Source organism: Zingiber officinale, chromosome 4A (genome assembly GCF_018446385.1).
Source record: "Zingiber officinale cultivar Zhangliang chromosome 4A, Zo_v1.1, whole genome shotgun sequence".
Lineage (NCBI taxonomy): Eukaryota > Viridiplantae > Streptophyta > Magnoliopsida > Zingiberales > Zingiberaceae > Zingiber > Zingiber officinale.
In genome coordinates, this window is record NC_055992.1 from 142,959,080 (window position 1) to 142,975,619 (window position 16,540).

The 16,540-nt window shown below is 34.1% G+C and overlaps 1 protein-coding gene across 3 annotated transcripts in view; it reads right to left on the reverse strand.

Moving 5' to 3' along the window:
* Positions 1-16,540, reverse strand: part of LOC121971536 (transcription initiation factor TFIID subunit 2) — a 126,552-nt gene that overhangs the window by 35,808 nt on the left and 74,204 nt on the right. For all 3 annotated transcript variants that reach the window (XM_042522860.1, XM_042522858.1, XM_042522859.1), the window contains one exon: positions 9,605-9,691. In XM_042522860.1, the coding sequence (XP_042378794.1) occupies positions 9,605-9,691 (87 nt within the window). The remainder of the gene's footprint in view (positions 1-9,604; positions 9,692-16,540) is intronic.

The window sequence follows — 16,540 nt, forward strand, 5'->3', positions numbered from 1 at the left end:
TCGACTTCCCACTAGAGATCGACAGGATTATCTGAAGAACAAACATTGCACTTTTTGTGTTCGGGTGATGGAGACACTAGAGCACCTATTCTTTAAGCACCCCCCCCCCCTTCTTTTATCGTTGAGCTGTGTCGAAGGATCAAAGATTGGCTTAACATGCGTAAGGAGATGTCCACCTAACGGTGGGCGATGCGAGTCTTCGGGTGGTATTATCGTGGGAGTAGGACTTTGACAAAAGCATATAATCTTGCCTTGTCATCTATGATCCATTATGTATGAAGGGTCCGAAATCGTAGTTTCTTTGATGACAAGGGTATACGACTCCATGTATAGATCTTTAGGTGTCTATTTTGATATGATACTTCATCAGACGTGAATAGCTCCTAAAGCCTCATTTTGTACATTTTGACACACGCTATACATTTTACTTATTAAATTAAAAACAATGGTAGTCTCATATTGTTATTCTGACCATTAGAAAACCATCTTGTATAGGATTTATTGAAGTACTTTCACCAAAGCAATTCATGATATATACTGTGGTTAAATTGATAAACAGAACCACCATTAGATTTATAATATTCCTACTTGTTCGTTAATGCTCTTACTTTTTTATTTTTATGACTGAAAAAAAAATAAAGGTGTTTTAGTCAAACCTCCTTAGTAATTTTTCCAGTGACCAACATGATAATATGAGACAATCATTGTATTCAACGTGCTACTAGGAGTTCATTCATCTCTTTACCTTTTGCTTTTGACACTCAAAGTCCAACAATATATTTTGTTCAAAATTCCGTGTAGGATAGCGTCTCGGCATCTCATGTAGTGTTAAATATGTAAGAGTTCACGTTACAGATCATAACATATCAACAATGATCGCTGCAACTCCATGACAATTTGAGTGTAATGTCAAATATGTAAGACTTCTCACACCGCAAGTTGACTAAGAAAAAATATTATAAGAAAATTAATTGTCTAAGATTTAAAATATTGAATTAAGGAACACTTACCCATAAAACCATGAAGGTAGTAGATATGATGATTAGGAAAATAATTAATATTGTGTGTACAAAAGACAAAATGGGTAGAAAGCAAAGATGATAGAGAATTCAAGATTTAAGTTATAGTACACAAGAACAAGTAAAATAAAAAATTGACTAGGCATAACTGTGGATAGTTCACTCAAGAATAAAGTAATAGGAGTAGTTAGAAAAGAAGATACGATTATAACTCTCAAAATAGTGGTGGTGAAAGAAACTATTAATGTAATTAACATATATGAACCTTAAGTAGGATGAGATAAAAACTAAATCTAGATTTTAGGACTACCTAGATGCAGTATTACAAAATATTCCGTCAAACAACATGATTTTAATAGGTGGAGATCTAAATGGGCATGCCGGATTGAAAAATGAGGAGTATGATAGGGTAATGGGTTTCAAACAAGGAATGAAAAGAAAAACTATATTAGATTTTGCAATAGCATACAACATTAAACTAACAAATATGTTTCTAAAAAATACTTGGTCACGTTCAAAAGAAGAAATAATAAGTCACAAATTGACTTTCTTATAGTTAGGAATAAGGATAGAATGATTTGTAAAGTCATCCCTGGAGAAAACTTAACTACCCAATACAAGTTAGTAGTGTTGGATATGTGTCTCAAGCATAATATCAATTGAGGGAAATGTGCACAACTCCTAAAATTAAATAGTGGAAATTAGAATGGAAAACAAAACATATTTAAGGAGATGGTAAGAGAATATGTATAAAGAGAAATCCACGACGTCTTGAATATGACCTAAAATAAGATGACATTAAAGTTGAAAATAATAACCTAGAGTGCTCGATGAGTCAACGGTCATACACTACAAAGTAAAGAATCTTAATCTCCTAGTGATGGAATGAGAAAATACAGGAGAAATGGAAGGAAAAACGAACAACTATTATACACTTGTAATAAGAAGGAAAACTTTAAAAAGTATATAGTGGTCAAGAAAGCAATGAGTGAATGAATCAAAAAATGAAACATATGCTTATATTGAAAATTGAATACAAAGAAAGGAAAAGGATATTTATAGAATAGAGATCTTATCAAATAAGATGTATTAAACATGAATGTAATAGGGTACTATTGAAAGATGAGAAAATAAAAAGACGATGGAAAAGGTATTTTTATAAACTTTTTAATGAAGGTTTAAGTGAACAACTTATCTTAGATAATTTAAGTAGATCAAATGAGTATATAAATTTAAATTTTTTCATAAAATTCAAATTTCAAAAGTAAAATAAGCTTTAAATGAGATGCAAAATGAAAAGTTAGTTGGACATATTCCGACAGAGGTATGAAAATACATAGGAAAATAAGATACTGAATAATTTACAAAGTTATATTGAAAACACAAAAATATCTAATTAGTGAAGGGTAAATACTCTAGTTCTCTCATATAAGAAGGGACGAGATATAAAAAATTATGCAAACTAAAGGTACATTAAAACTCTTAAGTAATACCATGAGACTTTAGAAAAGAGTAATAGAAAAAAGACTAAAAAAGAAGACCACGGTGACAAAAATTAATTTAAATTTATGCATAGACAACAGAAGCAATACATCTTTTGAGGTAACTAATTGAAAAGTATTGAGAATAAAAACAAGACTTACACACGGTATTTATTGACCTAGAAATAGCTTCTGATAAAGTTTTAAGGGAAATTATATGGAGAATTCTAGAAACGAGATGTGCTAGCATAGCGTATATTGAACTAATTAAGAATATGTATGATAATGTAATGACAAGAAAGAAGGCTTCAAGCAGATTAATCGGAGCATTTCACTTCAAGAATTAATTCTAAGTCCCTATCTTTTTACACTAATCATGGACACATTTAAGATACGGTAATGTGGTACATGTTTGCAATGATGTTATTTTGATAGATGTGACACATGAAGGAGTAGATACTAAACTTGAATTACAACGGGTGAAAGGTTTTAATCTTAGTACAGTAAAGACATAATATATGGAATCCAAGTTTAATAATATTAGACGTAATGAGACAATTGTTAAGATAAGAGATGACGAGTTGTATTTAACTGAAAGTTTTAAGTATTTTGATGATTTTTTCAAAAGGATAGAGGGATTAAAAGAGATGTCTTACATAAAATATAAATCGGATAATAGAAATGGAGAGCGTCGGATGTTTATTGTAATCACAAAATACCTCTTAAGACTAGAAGAAAAATTTTACAAAACAACAGTTAGACATGCTAAGTTATATGAAGTTGAAGAGATGAGGATGTTAAGATGAATGTACGGACATGCATGCATGGACAAGATAAGAAATGAAAAAATTAGAGAAAAAGTCGGGTTACATCTATTGAGGAAAAACTCCAAGAGACGTTACAAACATGTATGTAGACGACTAATAGATGCTCTAATTAAGCGATATGAAACTATGACAAATGTGTACATCAAATGAGGAAAGCCAAAGAAGACTTAATTAGTAACAATAAAAAAGGACAGCTCAGTGCACGAAACTCCCGTCATGCGGGGTCAATCCATTGTACACAATCCTACCCAACCCGCTTTTTGCAAGAGGTTATTTCTAGGATTTGAACTCGAGACATTTTGGTCATAAAACAACAACTTTATCATTGCGCCAAGGCTCCTCTTCAAGACTTAATTAGTAACAATAAAACAAGATTAATTTTATTTAAATATAAATGATGACATAGTACGGGATAGAGCTCAATAGCGTACAAGGATCCATATAATCGACACTACCTAGTGGGATAAGGCTTGGTTGTTATTGTTGTTGTTGAGTGTAAATTTGGAAAAAGAAGATCCCCATTGGATTTTTTATATTCTAAAGAGTCGGTTCATGGCTTCGCTTCTTAATTTCAACCACTAAAAAATCATCAAAATGGTTTTCAAAGATTTAAAGTTATTTGGATAGTTGCATAATTTTAAAACTATGACACACCTTTTGATAAATACTAAACATTTAGTTGCACCATTTGATAAAATATCATTATATAATTTATAGCCATTAGTTGAGATGCTGAAATATGTGATTAATTTATTGTCCAAAGGTTTTAAATAATTTTTTACAGGCATATAATTAGAGGTGATGAAACTGAAAGAGGATTTAGAATAATCATTAGAGTTGATTTTGACACATTTCGAAGCAAGTCAACTTTTTTCAATATAACCAGATATTTAAACCATACCATTTCAGTTAAACACAAAAACTCAAGAATGAACCTTGAGCCTATTCTAAATCATACCCGCCTGTAGTAGCTTCATCTACTCCAGGCTCCACTAAGGAAAATAAAGGTTCATAGTGTAATTTACCCATTGCTAGCTCCATTGTAGGTAAAGGATATAGTTTCTTCTTTTCCTTATTCTTGACAAAAAGGAGTGGTGAGAGACATAGCTTTGAGTTGACTCGATACATTGGGTTTGGAGTTGCACAAAATTTGGATTAACAAGGGTTAAATAGACAACTGAGTGGTATAAGACTTGACTAGCTAGAGTTCTTGGTCTCCAATTGGACTCAAATTGGAGCCTTTTATCTTCAACCATGCTCAAACAGAAAGACAGGGTCTAAAAAATTTAGATGATTAGTTGAGTAAACATTTCCTAACCCAAGGGGTTCAATGGAGGTTAAATACCTAGATTGGCTGACACGTATTGTTCTTCCCTTCCCCACATTTCTATGATATGCAAAGAGGCTAAATCTTCATCCAACCCCAACCTTTCAACATACTAATGCATACTACAAATCTATTTTTTTTAAAGTCTAGATTTTGTAAAAATATATTTTGATAGATCTTGGAGACTAGTTAATTATGGCAGTTTTTGATTTGCCAATAATCATGTTTGGAGAAAAATGAAATTGTTCTAAGTTTGATCGGGATCTATTTAGATATTTTTTTCTTAGAATATTTTTAACCTATTTCTAATTTTAGTTCGACTGGTCTTTAAAAGGAACATTAATCCCCAATCTCCCATGTTAAATTCTTTCACTTTAATAAAATTTGAGTTTTGAGAGTTTGCATTTGATGTTGCATTCAAGGTTTAAAATATTGATTCAGGTTGAAGTTTCATCTTGGACAGAAAACCATATCTTATGCTACTAATATAATTTGGATGCTTATTTAATTGCATTAATAATAATGTAATTAATGATATAACAACAATCAAGCATTATTCCACTAGCTGAGGTTGACTACGTGGATCCTTTTACGCTATTAGGCTTTATCCCTTACTATATCATCATCTATAGAACAACAATCAAGCTTTACCCCATTAGATGGGTAGATGGGGTCAGCTATATGGATCATTTTACGTCATTGGGCTCTATCTCATACTATATCATCATCTATACTTAAATAAACTTTATCGTACTTTATTATTGCTAATCAAATCTTTTTTAGTCCTCTTTCTCGTTTGATGTGCATAAAAAAAAAGGGCAGCCCGGTGCACGAAGCTCCCGCCATGCGGAGTCCCGGGGAAGGATCCATTGTACGCAGCCTTACCCTGCTTTTTGCAAGAGGCTGTTTTCAGGATTCGAACCCGTGACCTTTTGGTCACATGACAATAACTTTACTGGTGCACGAAGCTCTCGTTTGATGTGCATATTTGTCATAATTTCACATCGTCTAACCAAGTATTTATTAGTCGTCTAAATACATGTCCATACCATCTTAAACGTGTCTCTCGGAATTTTCCCTCAATAGATGCAACTCCGACTTTCTAGTGCTCTCATTTCTTATTCTGTTGATTTTCGTATGTTCACACATCCTCATCTCTGCAACTCTTATCTTCTGCTCATGTACTCGAATCATAATCAACATTTAGCTCCATAAAACATAGCAGGTCAAACTACGATTTTATAGAACTTTCCTTTAAATTTTAAAGGTATTTTACGATCACATAAAATACCCGACGCTCTCCTTCATTTCAACTATCCTACTTGTCTTATAAGACATCTTTTTCAATCCCACCATTTTACAAAAATGATCCTAATATTTAAAACTTGTCATCTCCTATCTTAACATTATGCATCCCATTTAAACCTTGTTCTGCTTCTGAAGTTTGAATTCTACGATAAAAATTTAATTTCTATACTCATTTGATGTACTTAAATTTCCTGGTCACCTAAACCATCAATAAAAAGTTGATACAAATACCTCTTCCACTAATCTTTAATTTTTTCATTGTTTACTCGTACGTTATTGTATCCATCATTAATACATTTTATTTGGATAAAATCTATAGTCTTGGTTTCTTTCCCTTTAGCTACTCTATAAATATCTCTTTCCCCTTCTTTTGTATCCAATTTTTAATATAATTGTTCAAAAAATTTATTCTTTGCTTCATTCACTATTTCTTAACCTCTTTCTTGGCTATTGTATATTTTTTAAAAATTTTCTCGTTCTTATAAGTTATTCGTTGTTCCTCCTTCACTTTCAATTATACTTTCTCGTTCCACCACTAAGATTCCTCACTAATGCATGTTCCTTCGACTCGAGTACAATTTTAGTTACTATTTTTAACTTAATATCATTTTATCTCATGTCATATTAGAGTCACCGTATATTTCACCTAATATTTATACTTTATCTTCTCCTTAAATATATTTTTCTTCTTATTCTTTAACTTCCACTACTTAATTTTAGGAGTCGTATATATTTTTTTTCTATTGATAATATGTTTGATGCGTATATTCAACACTACTAACCTACTAACCTATGTTAGGTAGTTAAGATTTCTCAAAACTTTATAATCTTTATAAATCTTTCTATCCCTCTTGATACATAATATAATTTATAATATTTAATTATCTTTTATTGTAATTAGTAATTTATATAATGATTAATTAGATTGCTAATGTATATTTGTTTTCCCCTTTATATTTTTCTAATTAATTTAATCACCTTAGTTTTCAAAGTCAAATGCGACCAATTAAATTTTATTTTTAGCTTTAGTCATTATTAAGTTGTATATTTTTCAATTTATAATGACTTACACTTGTAATGTTTGCAACCCCTATAGGTGGAACGGAATAAGCAATAAGAAAATAAGAGATTCCCTAGTCCTCTATAAATTGGGGCATGCTTTACTTTCAAATTCTACAACATTGAACATTTTCCAATTTTTGATGACTTTGAAAAAAAAAAAAAAAGATAGATCCGCTACCTTAGCGGCCCCCCTAGTGTCGGTCCCACGGATATAGAGGGAGGTTCATGCATGTACACAGGCCATAGGCGTATGGCGGGATAAACCCTAGGTCGTCAGTTCCTGAGAATCGACCCCTAGCCATTACGCCAAAGATACCATGCATCCACCGTCTGTGCTACGCCCTGGGGGCAATTTTGGATGACTTTGAAGCTTTTATAGTTGGAGCAACATTGAATTTTACGGCTCAAGAGATTTTCATTGTTAAGAGTGTTATTTTGTTTGAAATGAATGTATATATTTATGGGATTATGTGATTATGTTTGAAATTTACTCATGAGCATTTGATAAAAACTTTGAAAATTAATTTTCACTCTATTTTTGTTTGATAATATCTAAATAGCTTAAAATTATAAATTTAATAACTCTTATAGTGAAATAATTTAAAATTCTATCAATTTATTTAATTTGATTTTGTTTCTTTCATGTAACAACAATTACTAATGAACAAAAAATAGAAAAATTCAAGATTTTTCAAATTTTGGGATGAAATATAATATATTTATTTAATTTTATAAGTATCAAATTTATAGAGAAATGAAAAATATAAAAATCGACAAGAAAATTTTGAATTCAATTTTTTTTTTATAATATCAAATTCAAATTTAAAAATTTTTATATCTTGAAATTGCATTGGATTAAATTCAAAATCTCGAATCGTGACGAAGTTTTGATCTTTGATTTAGATATTTCGATGCATAATGTCAATAATGGATTTCAGTTGAAGAAGAAAAGTGTCGTTGGAAACTCGTAGTCCGTATTGGAATGCGCCGGTGCGCAAAGCAAGCACGCTTAGACTACGAAATCCTTGGTCTGCCTATCATTGTCCATTAAGGGCCATCTCGTTGATCGGTGAGAGTGCGTAAGCCGAGTAAACCTCTTCCTGTTGTTGGAATTCCTCCTCTAAGAGCTGATTCAATGGGATCCGCTTACAGGTTGACTCTTGCCTGTAGCCATCCATCGAATAGTAGGGCAGATAACTAGGATAGTAGACGGTAATGACTCTAAGTTGCTGATAAGGCTTCTTCCTACCCTTTTCACTTGTGACCACACTGGCTTTGTTCTTAAACTGGATTCCTTCAGTCACTTCCACTTCTCTGGAAGAAGGATGAGTCCCATTTTCCAGAGTGTTTTCGTACTCACTATACTTCGCTTCTTCCCGCGTAAACTCTTTCTTTCGAAAAGGGCTTGATTCTAGTATCTACGAGAAATCAGAATCGGGATTAAGATACCCTATGCAGTGTGACTTTCTCTGTCTTCTCCACTACGGAAGGATTCGGGGAAGACGACGGTAATGATTCCTTTTTACAATCGTATCTATCTTGCTTGTCTTTGTTAGAATAGGGCGGGGGGATTCAGCGAGAAAGAAAAAAGACAACCGAAAGGCCGATACACTAAAAGGATTAAGGCATCAGAGAAAAGTGACTCATCAATTACCAAGTCTAGGTCCGGTCGCCAGGAAAGACCGTCTTCTAGAGGGAGAAGTGGATTTTTGCTCTAGTAGCTCAGTTGGGAGAGCCAAAGGCATTCCCTCCTACTTTCGAGGAAGAAGTTAATTCAAACTCAAACCACTTCCGCGGGCTTTTTTTTTTTATTCCCGCGCCCCCCATTTCACAGAGGCGGTTCAGGCTCAGAAGGGGAAGCTAGCCGAACTTCTCACTCCTTTGATAGAGGAGAAACAGTCTCTGCCGAAATGGTTTTAATCTTGAACCATGTCGAACAAAAGGATTGAAACATATCATTTGATAAATTATTGAAACTTCATATCACTTAGCATAGACAATGTCTCCTTTGCTTCATCTCCTTCCTTCTTCAACCTCCAATCTGTCACCGACACAATGCATCAAAGCGTCGACATGATACTGGTTTCAATTAATGACCGAAACTACGACACAATCAGAGATTTAAACCTTGTGTCAAGTGGTATCGAGTTTCGGTGATTTATCAAAATGATATATTTCCACTATTTTGCTCGACATGGTACAACATTTAAAACCTACTCACACAAACTCCTTCCTATGCTTCATCTCATTACTTCTTCAATTCCAATTCATTATCAATACCATGCATTGAAACATAGACACGATACCAAAACAATATTGTCCAATCAAAGACCAAAACTTCGGCACAACTCGATATTTTGAACCTTGAATCAACCATTGTCGATATTGATCAAACTCAATTGGTTTGAGTTGGTACCAGACCATTTTGTAACTATAGGATAAGTTTTTGGCACCACTAGCAAATCAGTTAAATCACAATGCAACAAAATTGAAATGGGATGAGTGAAATTCATTTGCAAAATTGTCAACCCTAACAATCAAAACAAATTTTTACTGTAATGAAAGTAATGTGTCAGATACCTTTAGTAATTGCAGAACAAATTCAATTGCTTCTCTAGGGCTTTTTTTATCTGATGCTCGAACTAGAGCTACTGCATGTGGGATGGCCTGATTAAAAAACAGATATCATGTTCAATGCAACATGTTCAAAATGTAGACAGAAAATACATATGAAAAGCATGCTAGAAAACAATGTCCCAAAGAAATTTCCAAGGTCAAATATTACAATGAAAATAACTTCAAAAGACCAGAAACTCAAAATTAAAGGTCAAATAAAATGCTAGCTAATGGAACTGTACAAAAACATGTGCCAATTTTATCATAACATAATACAAAAACTCATCATTCAGAAGAATCAACAATATGTGATATGTTACAGGAAACTCAATTATCTCAAGGCACTTAATTTAAACATTCTCAAGATCTTTTAGCATAAAGTAAAACTGCTTCCAATAAAGAATTTGCAGCGCTTGGGACAAAAACAGAACTACATAAGTTATGATAGGATTATCCACTTATGTTTATACTCAAAAACAACTAATGCATAAAAAAGTAGAATGTTATCATGAATATAGCATTATCTCTACAAGAAAATTAATAATTTTCATGGTGTGATCATTGCAATAGACTATAATCTGACATAACCATCTATTCCTCAGCTAGACAGTTTGATGTCGCCATCCCCATTTGTTAAGAGAAATAAAATGTCAAATCCATAGACATCTTGTGAATTCCTACTTGATGGCTAGCGAAAGCCCATGATATTGTGTCACTATGGAAAGATGGAAGTATATATATGCCAGATTGCACTGCTGACATATCAAAGCGACAACAGCATAATAGAAGAATCAGTCAATTCCAATCGTAATTGGCCAACCCAAGGATAGCCAATCCCAAATCTTCCTAGAAATAAAATGTCTGCCCTGCTTGTTAATCAAATATGACTTGAAATTCCTCAACTCATGCCCTTGCTAAATTCATCATGTCTACAATTTCTAAATTACCATTAATCTACAATGAAATATATAGCTGACTATTCTTAGGAATTTAATTTTGGCGTTACCTAATCCCACTTTGGTAATTGATGAGAGTGGATTGAGTATTTTGTCTTGAATGCTTAATTTCTTTATTGTGAGGCACAGTAGGAAAAAATCTCAATCACTTCACTCGTATTTAGCACTCTGTGATGTTGAACTTGGCAGGCACCATTAAAGAAAGACTTCTAATTATACAAACCCCAGTAGCTGCAAGGTTAGAACTATCCTGAGCTTAAGCAATATGCCCCTACAGCAAGTGTTGATAAGGTTTAAAGTATTCTCACATGCTACAATTTCAGATATAAACAAAAAATTATAGCCACTCCAGCACTTAGCATGCTTAATAGTCAAGATAAACTCAAATAAGCTTTAATCTTATAATCTATTCCACTTAGCTTAGTTTGTTTACCTTTACATATAAACTTCAAGAAATTAGAAAACAATTTAATTAAAAAATTTGGAGCAACAAGTTAAAATATAAAATATTACATCAAGCTTCTCAACCAATGATTATACTTTATTAATACCAAAATAAATATTGTGCAACAGTGAGGTACTTGTAACACTTTTGGCCCATCCTATAATTTCCAAAAACTCAAATTAAATAATGCTCACGAACATCGGGTATTAGATTCAATTAATTTTTCATCTACATAAATACATTTCTAATAACACTTGGATTGAAAACTATAATTTAATAGGCCATAAGTTCAAGATATAGATAAATCTAAGTTCCCTCAATTGATGTTTCCCCTCTTTCCTTCTATTTCATCTACTCACCATGAACAGTCGGAAGAACAGGAAGAGAATCTTCATATCTTGATCAATTTTGGATAGTGATAGTCAAGACACACCTTGTCTCTGATAGTATCATTGAAACTCTCTAATAGTACCATTGAAACAGTATTGGCATGTGTAACACAATGGCATTTACCTACATTGTAACAAAAGGTTATTACGTTATCTCAAACGCCTCTCACAATCCGTCCCTAGGTTATGTGAAGGGAGATAAATCACGAGATCAACTTATAGCCGACCGCCAAGTGGCTAAGGAATGGGAGAAGTTTTTTTCTCCGAAGACATGCTCCCCCATTGTAGCAAATCTGACACCCTCTGGTCAAGTGACACCCTGTGGGGACGACATTTACCTATATTGACACAATATCAGTTGGCCATCAACACAAAATGTTTTGTCCATGCTAATTGATAATCAACACATGAAACCTTGAATGTTGAAATATGTATTATGTTTGGCACACTTTTTAACAAGTAGCCACACACCCTCGTTCACTTGATGTTCTCACAAACATTTATTATCACCGCCTTTTAAGAAAATATATCCTTCCAAAGGTTTATTGAAGTTGCACCTCAATCAACTTCAGCATAGTTTCTGGAGTCTTCTGTAATCAAGACACCTAAATTAAAAAATAAACTTATAATAGCAATACAATCTACCATACTTCAATAGATACCAATATTTGAGAGCAATGAGATCTAACTTCAATAGATGATAAAAGAGAGGGAGAGAATGAATTGGGATGGTAAGAACATGTTTAAGATCTAGTAGACTAAAAATCACAATAAATACAAACTAAACATCTAATCAACATTAATATGTAGTGAAGCAATTTGCCTTAAAAAGTTGTAACTTACAACTATTAATATTAATTGTAAGAATTATAAATTACAAGCATTAATCTATCATTGAAGGTATTAGATTTATTAGCCGTATCGGAATTTCGGTTTATGACCGGAACGGCACAGTTTCGACATCTTATCATACTGTGCCGAGATAGTTTCCGTATTTTTAAATATAAAATATATTAATTAAAAATAAAATATTTAATCTAAATATTAAAAAAATAAAATATAAAATATTTATAAAAAAATATGGGATCGGAGGAGTGCTCTTATATCATAAATAATTTTTTAAAAAACTATTATATATTTTTATATTAAAATAAATAATATATATATTAAATTAATTGGATAATATTATTAAGAGTTGATTAAGCATGTTTAGATTATCCTTACTATAACTAGGAGTTGATTGAAATTATTATTATTAAACCTAAGTTTAAATTAAGTTTGATCTCACACCTGCGGGATTGCAGGGTCGTAGGGGCGTAGCGACCTCCGCAACCCTGCTGAAGGTCGCGACAAGGAGGCCATAGTGTCTCTTCGACCTCTCGCAGGGTTAGAGAGGCAGCAATGACCCGCGGTACTAGGCGAAACGACAAATTTTGCCCGTTCATGGTGCCAGGCGAAAGGGCAAATTTCGCCCGTCTCACTAGACACGATACGTAAGGCAATACAATATTTTGTTCCTACAAATTATACATGGTATCAAAGTCACCAATTAGGATTAGATTTCAGGATATTCACATAAAGGGGAGCCTCCCATCACAAAAAATAGCCTTCATTCTTTATATTATAACTTTCATCTATGTTTCTCTCTCTTCCCCTTTTGAGCCACACAATTTGATTCTATACATCTACACCTGCACCTTCACGGTCAACAATGGATATTGCCAAAAGAAAATGGCATTATCATCAACATGATGTTTGGAGATCTCATCAGAATAGGATGGCTATTTCCAAGAGAATGGTTCCAATGACTTCCATCTGTAGATCTCTTTCGAGGCATCATGCACCATGGAAGTTTCTCTTGATTTTCTAGCTACATGGCTGCAAAAGCAGCTTGTCATTCTTCTCTCAGGACACATGAACCTAACCAATCTGTGCCACATCGAGGACAAAGGCGTCCAAAGCATGGTTTGATCGCCTTCCTCTGGTCAGATCCTTAAGGCAATAGGAGGCATGTTGCTATGTCACACTTAGCTAATCCTCTATCGTTATAACACTAACTATTAGAACCCTTAGTTGTGTTTTGATGTATTGCCAAATAAGTTTAAGTTAGGTCTTGTAGTGTTTTAATTTGTATGTCTAAGTGTGCACGACATAAGAGAACATACAGGTACCCTATGGCTAAGGAGCATGATGGATAGCAAACCTTGACAGAAGACGCAAGCAAGCGTGAATAATGGTACGGGAAAGGATCCAACGAGTTCTGTACATCTGAGGTACAAGAAGTTGTGAAAGAATACTTTGGCGGAACAAAGGCGCACAGGAGCAAGTCGGAAGGGTTCTGTGTATCCGAGAGATGAGTAGACGGAAGGAAGACTGCGCAAGGCGACTGAGACAAAGCGAAATGGTCAAATCTAAAGTTGACCATTTCCAGGCAACCGAGAGCTCTCCGAGCGACCAAGTGTCATCACCACATCAGCAAGGGCAGTTGCTAAACAGATCATGAAGGAGTCCATGTCAGCAAGCCTATAGTTGCGCGATCGGAGAGCGAGGAATCATCCAGAACCATTAGAGGACCATTGCCCACATGGATCAAGTTTCGATGAATACAGGTGACCGGGGAGTTAATGGTCAACTAGAGTGTCACGTCAACAAACGAACAAATCAAGATGAAGGCTATAAACAAGACTAAAGCTCGAAGAACAAATATAACACACATTCGAATACATTGTCTTTCAATTCTATTATTTCCTTTGTGCTCAATCGGTGTATAAGTTTTCTCCGCCTCTAGGTCATTTCCGACGAGATCTTAGTGGAGCTTTTCATAGTCTTTAACTAACAACCCAAGGGTTGTAACTACGAAAATTCAGCCTCTTTTTTTTATGTTTGCATTTTATTATTAATGTGTATGTCCTTGCTAGAAAAATAGCCAGAGAAATAGCTTGATCTTAATTTGCAGATACGTTGTTCACTCCTCCCCTTTAGTGATCCGAGCCGCTTCCGCCGCACCAACACTAACCGCCTTCTAGCTTCTCTTAGTGAACTCACCTCCAATGGAAGATTCCTCCATGCAAGCAACTTCACCATCTTTTAGTTGTTCCTTTGTCATTCAAAACCACAAATAACAATTTTTTATCATTTATCTTCCTTTTTCTTTTTCTTTATTTATTTCTCCACTAGTGCAGAGTCCTTTTCAATTTTCACCCTCAGATCATTTTTTTGCCTTTTTTACAATTATTTTTATGATATAGGCATAGCTCTTAGAGAACTTCCTAAAAGGGCAGTCTAATACACGAAGCTCTTTCCATACAAGGTCCCGAGAAAGGATACATTGTACATAGCCGTACTCTGCTTTTTGCAAGAGACTGCTTTCAAGATTCGAACAAGTGACCTTTTGGACACAAAGCAATAACTTTACCGTTGCACCAAGGCTCCTCTTCTATATCCTAAAAGGAACATAGAAAGAGAAATCTATTGGCAATTTCACTATCCATTTGTCCTGATTAGATCTTTAATGAACTCTCAATAGAGAGCAGACACCTATCCTTTTGATTCAATAGAAGATGCATCCCGCCAACAATGCGAACCACCTCAATTCCATCAAAGTTGAACTCAGTCGCTTCTACTGATCTTCTTATTCCTTAAACTGCATCCCTTCATCTGACCTTTCTTTTTTTCCAACCTAAGTTTGCCAAGAACATTGCAAATGTATTTTACTTTTTCCTCATCACTCATTCTTCACTTCATGCATGAAGAGTCCTAGACATTCGTCTTGTTTAAGTTGCTCCTCTTTCTTTAGTGCTTCGACCTCCCTTAACCTCCCAAGCTACTTCTCTAACACTTCATTTTCACCCTCTTCTTTTTCTTGCTTTTCATCTCTAGTGAAAACCTGAAGAAAGAAAAGGAACTATTCTCATTTTGACAAGTCTAACAAAGGTTTAAATTGCAATATGTCTTTCATCTAAAACTCAAGTGCTTTCTTTTTCACTTAGTCCAAAGCCCACTCGAGATTTATTCCTATAATCTTTTATCATTGGTTCACTACATCCTTTATCTTTTTCATGTGCTGGTCTGAGGTTAAAGACATCAACAGTTGCATGCTCATACCTTTTTCATATTATTTTCTTGAAAACAAGTCATAGTTCAATACTCAACCACAACATTCAAATGAACCACCAAACTTAATTTTATTTTTTTTCCAAGGGACCAAATTCCCTTCAAGCGAAGTAAAGTCTCTTGTATTTATAGCTAATGTGGAAGATCAAACTATCCTAATTTGGATGATTCTAATATTCTGCTATAACATCTCTTGTATTTATAGTTATTCCCTATAATTAGTTATCAATCACGCAATTAGTTTCCTATTAATTAAGATTTCTATATTTAGCTTCTTATTTTAGGTAATACCTTGTGTATTTATACTACATCTATCCATGAATAAAATGTACTTTGTTTTCCTCTCAAAACCATATGCTATCAAAGCCTAGGTTAACCTAGAACCCGCTGTTTCTACCGCCAACGACTGTGGCCCTAAACTGTAGCACCCTCTTCTCTACAGCCCTAAACTACAGTGTCTCCTCTGCAACGACATCGTCGTCTTCTCTTTGCAGTACCCGTGTTTTCTCCACTGTAGCAATGATGTCTTCTCCTCAGCAGTGTCAGGTCTTCTCCTCTACAGTGACAACACCCCTTTCTCCTTCTAATCGTTCGCCTCAGTTTCCATGGCATATTCCAACCAAACCTCTATCGATTCATCTGTCACAAACCCTCATGTTTCTTTCCATATACCAAACAGTTCACAAACACCAGCCGATTCCTCCTTTGCCCTTAACATCGGTCACAAACTCAATGACTACAATTATCTTCAATGGTCCAGTGATGTTTGTGACCGGTCATGGTCGCGATGACTATCTCACGGGGGCAGCCATCGAACCTGTTGTTGGTGATCCAAATATCAGAAATTGAAAAACAGAAAACAATTTTGTCATGTCATGGCTCATCAGTTCCATGATCACCAAAATAGGAGAAAATTTTCTCCTCTATTCATCAGTGAAAGAAATTTGGGATGTTGCCAATGAAACATTCTCAACCAGCGATAACACCATAACATTAT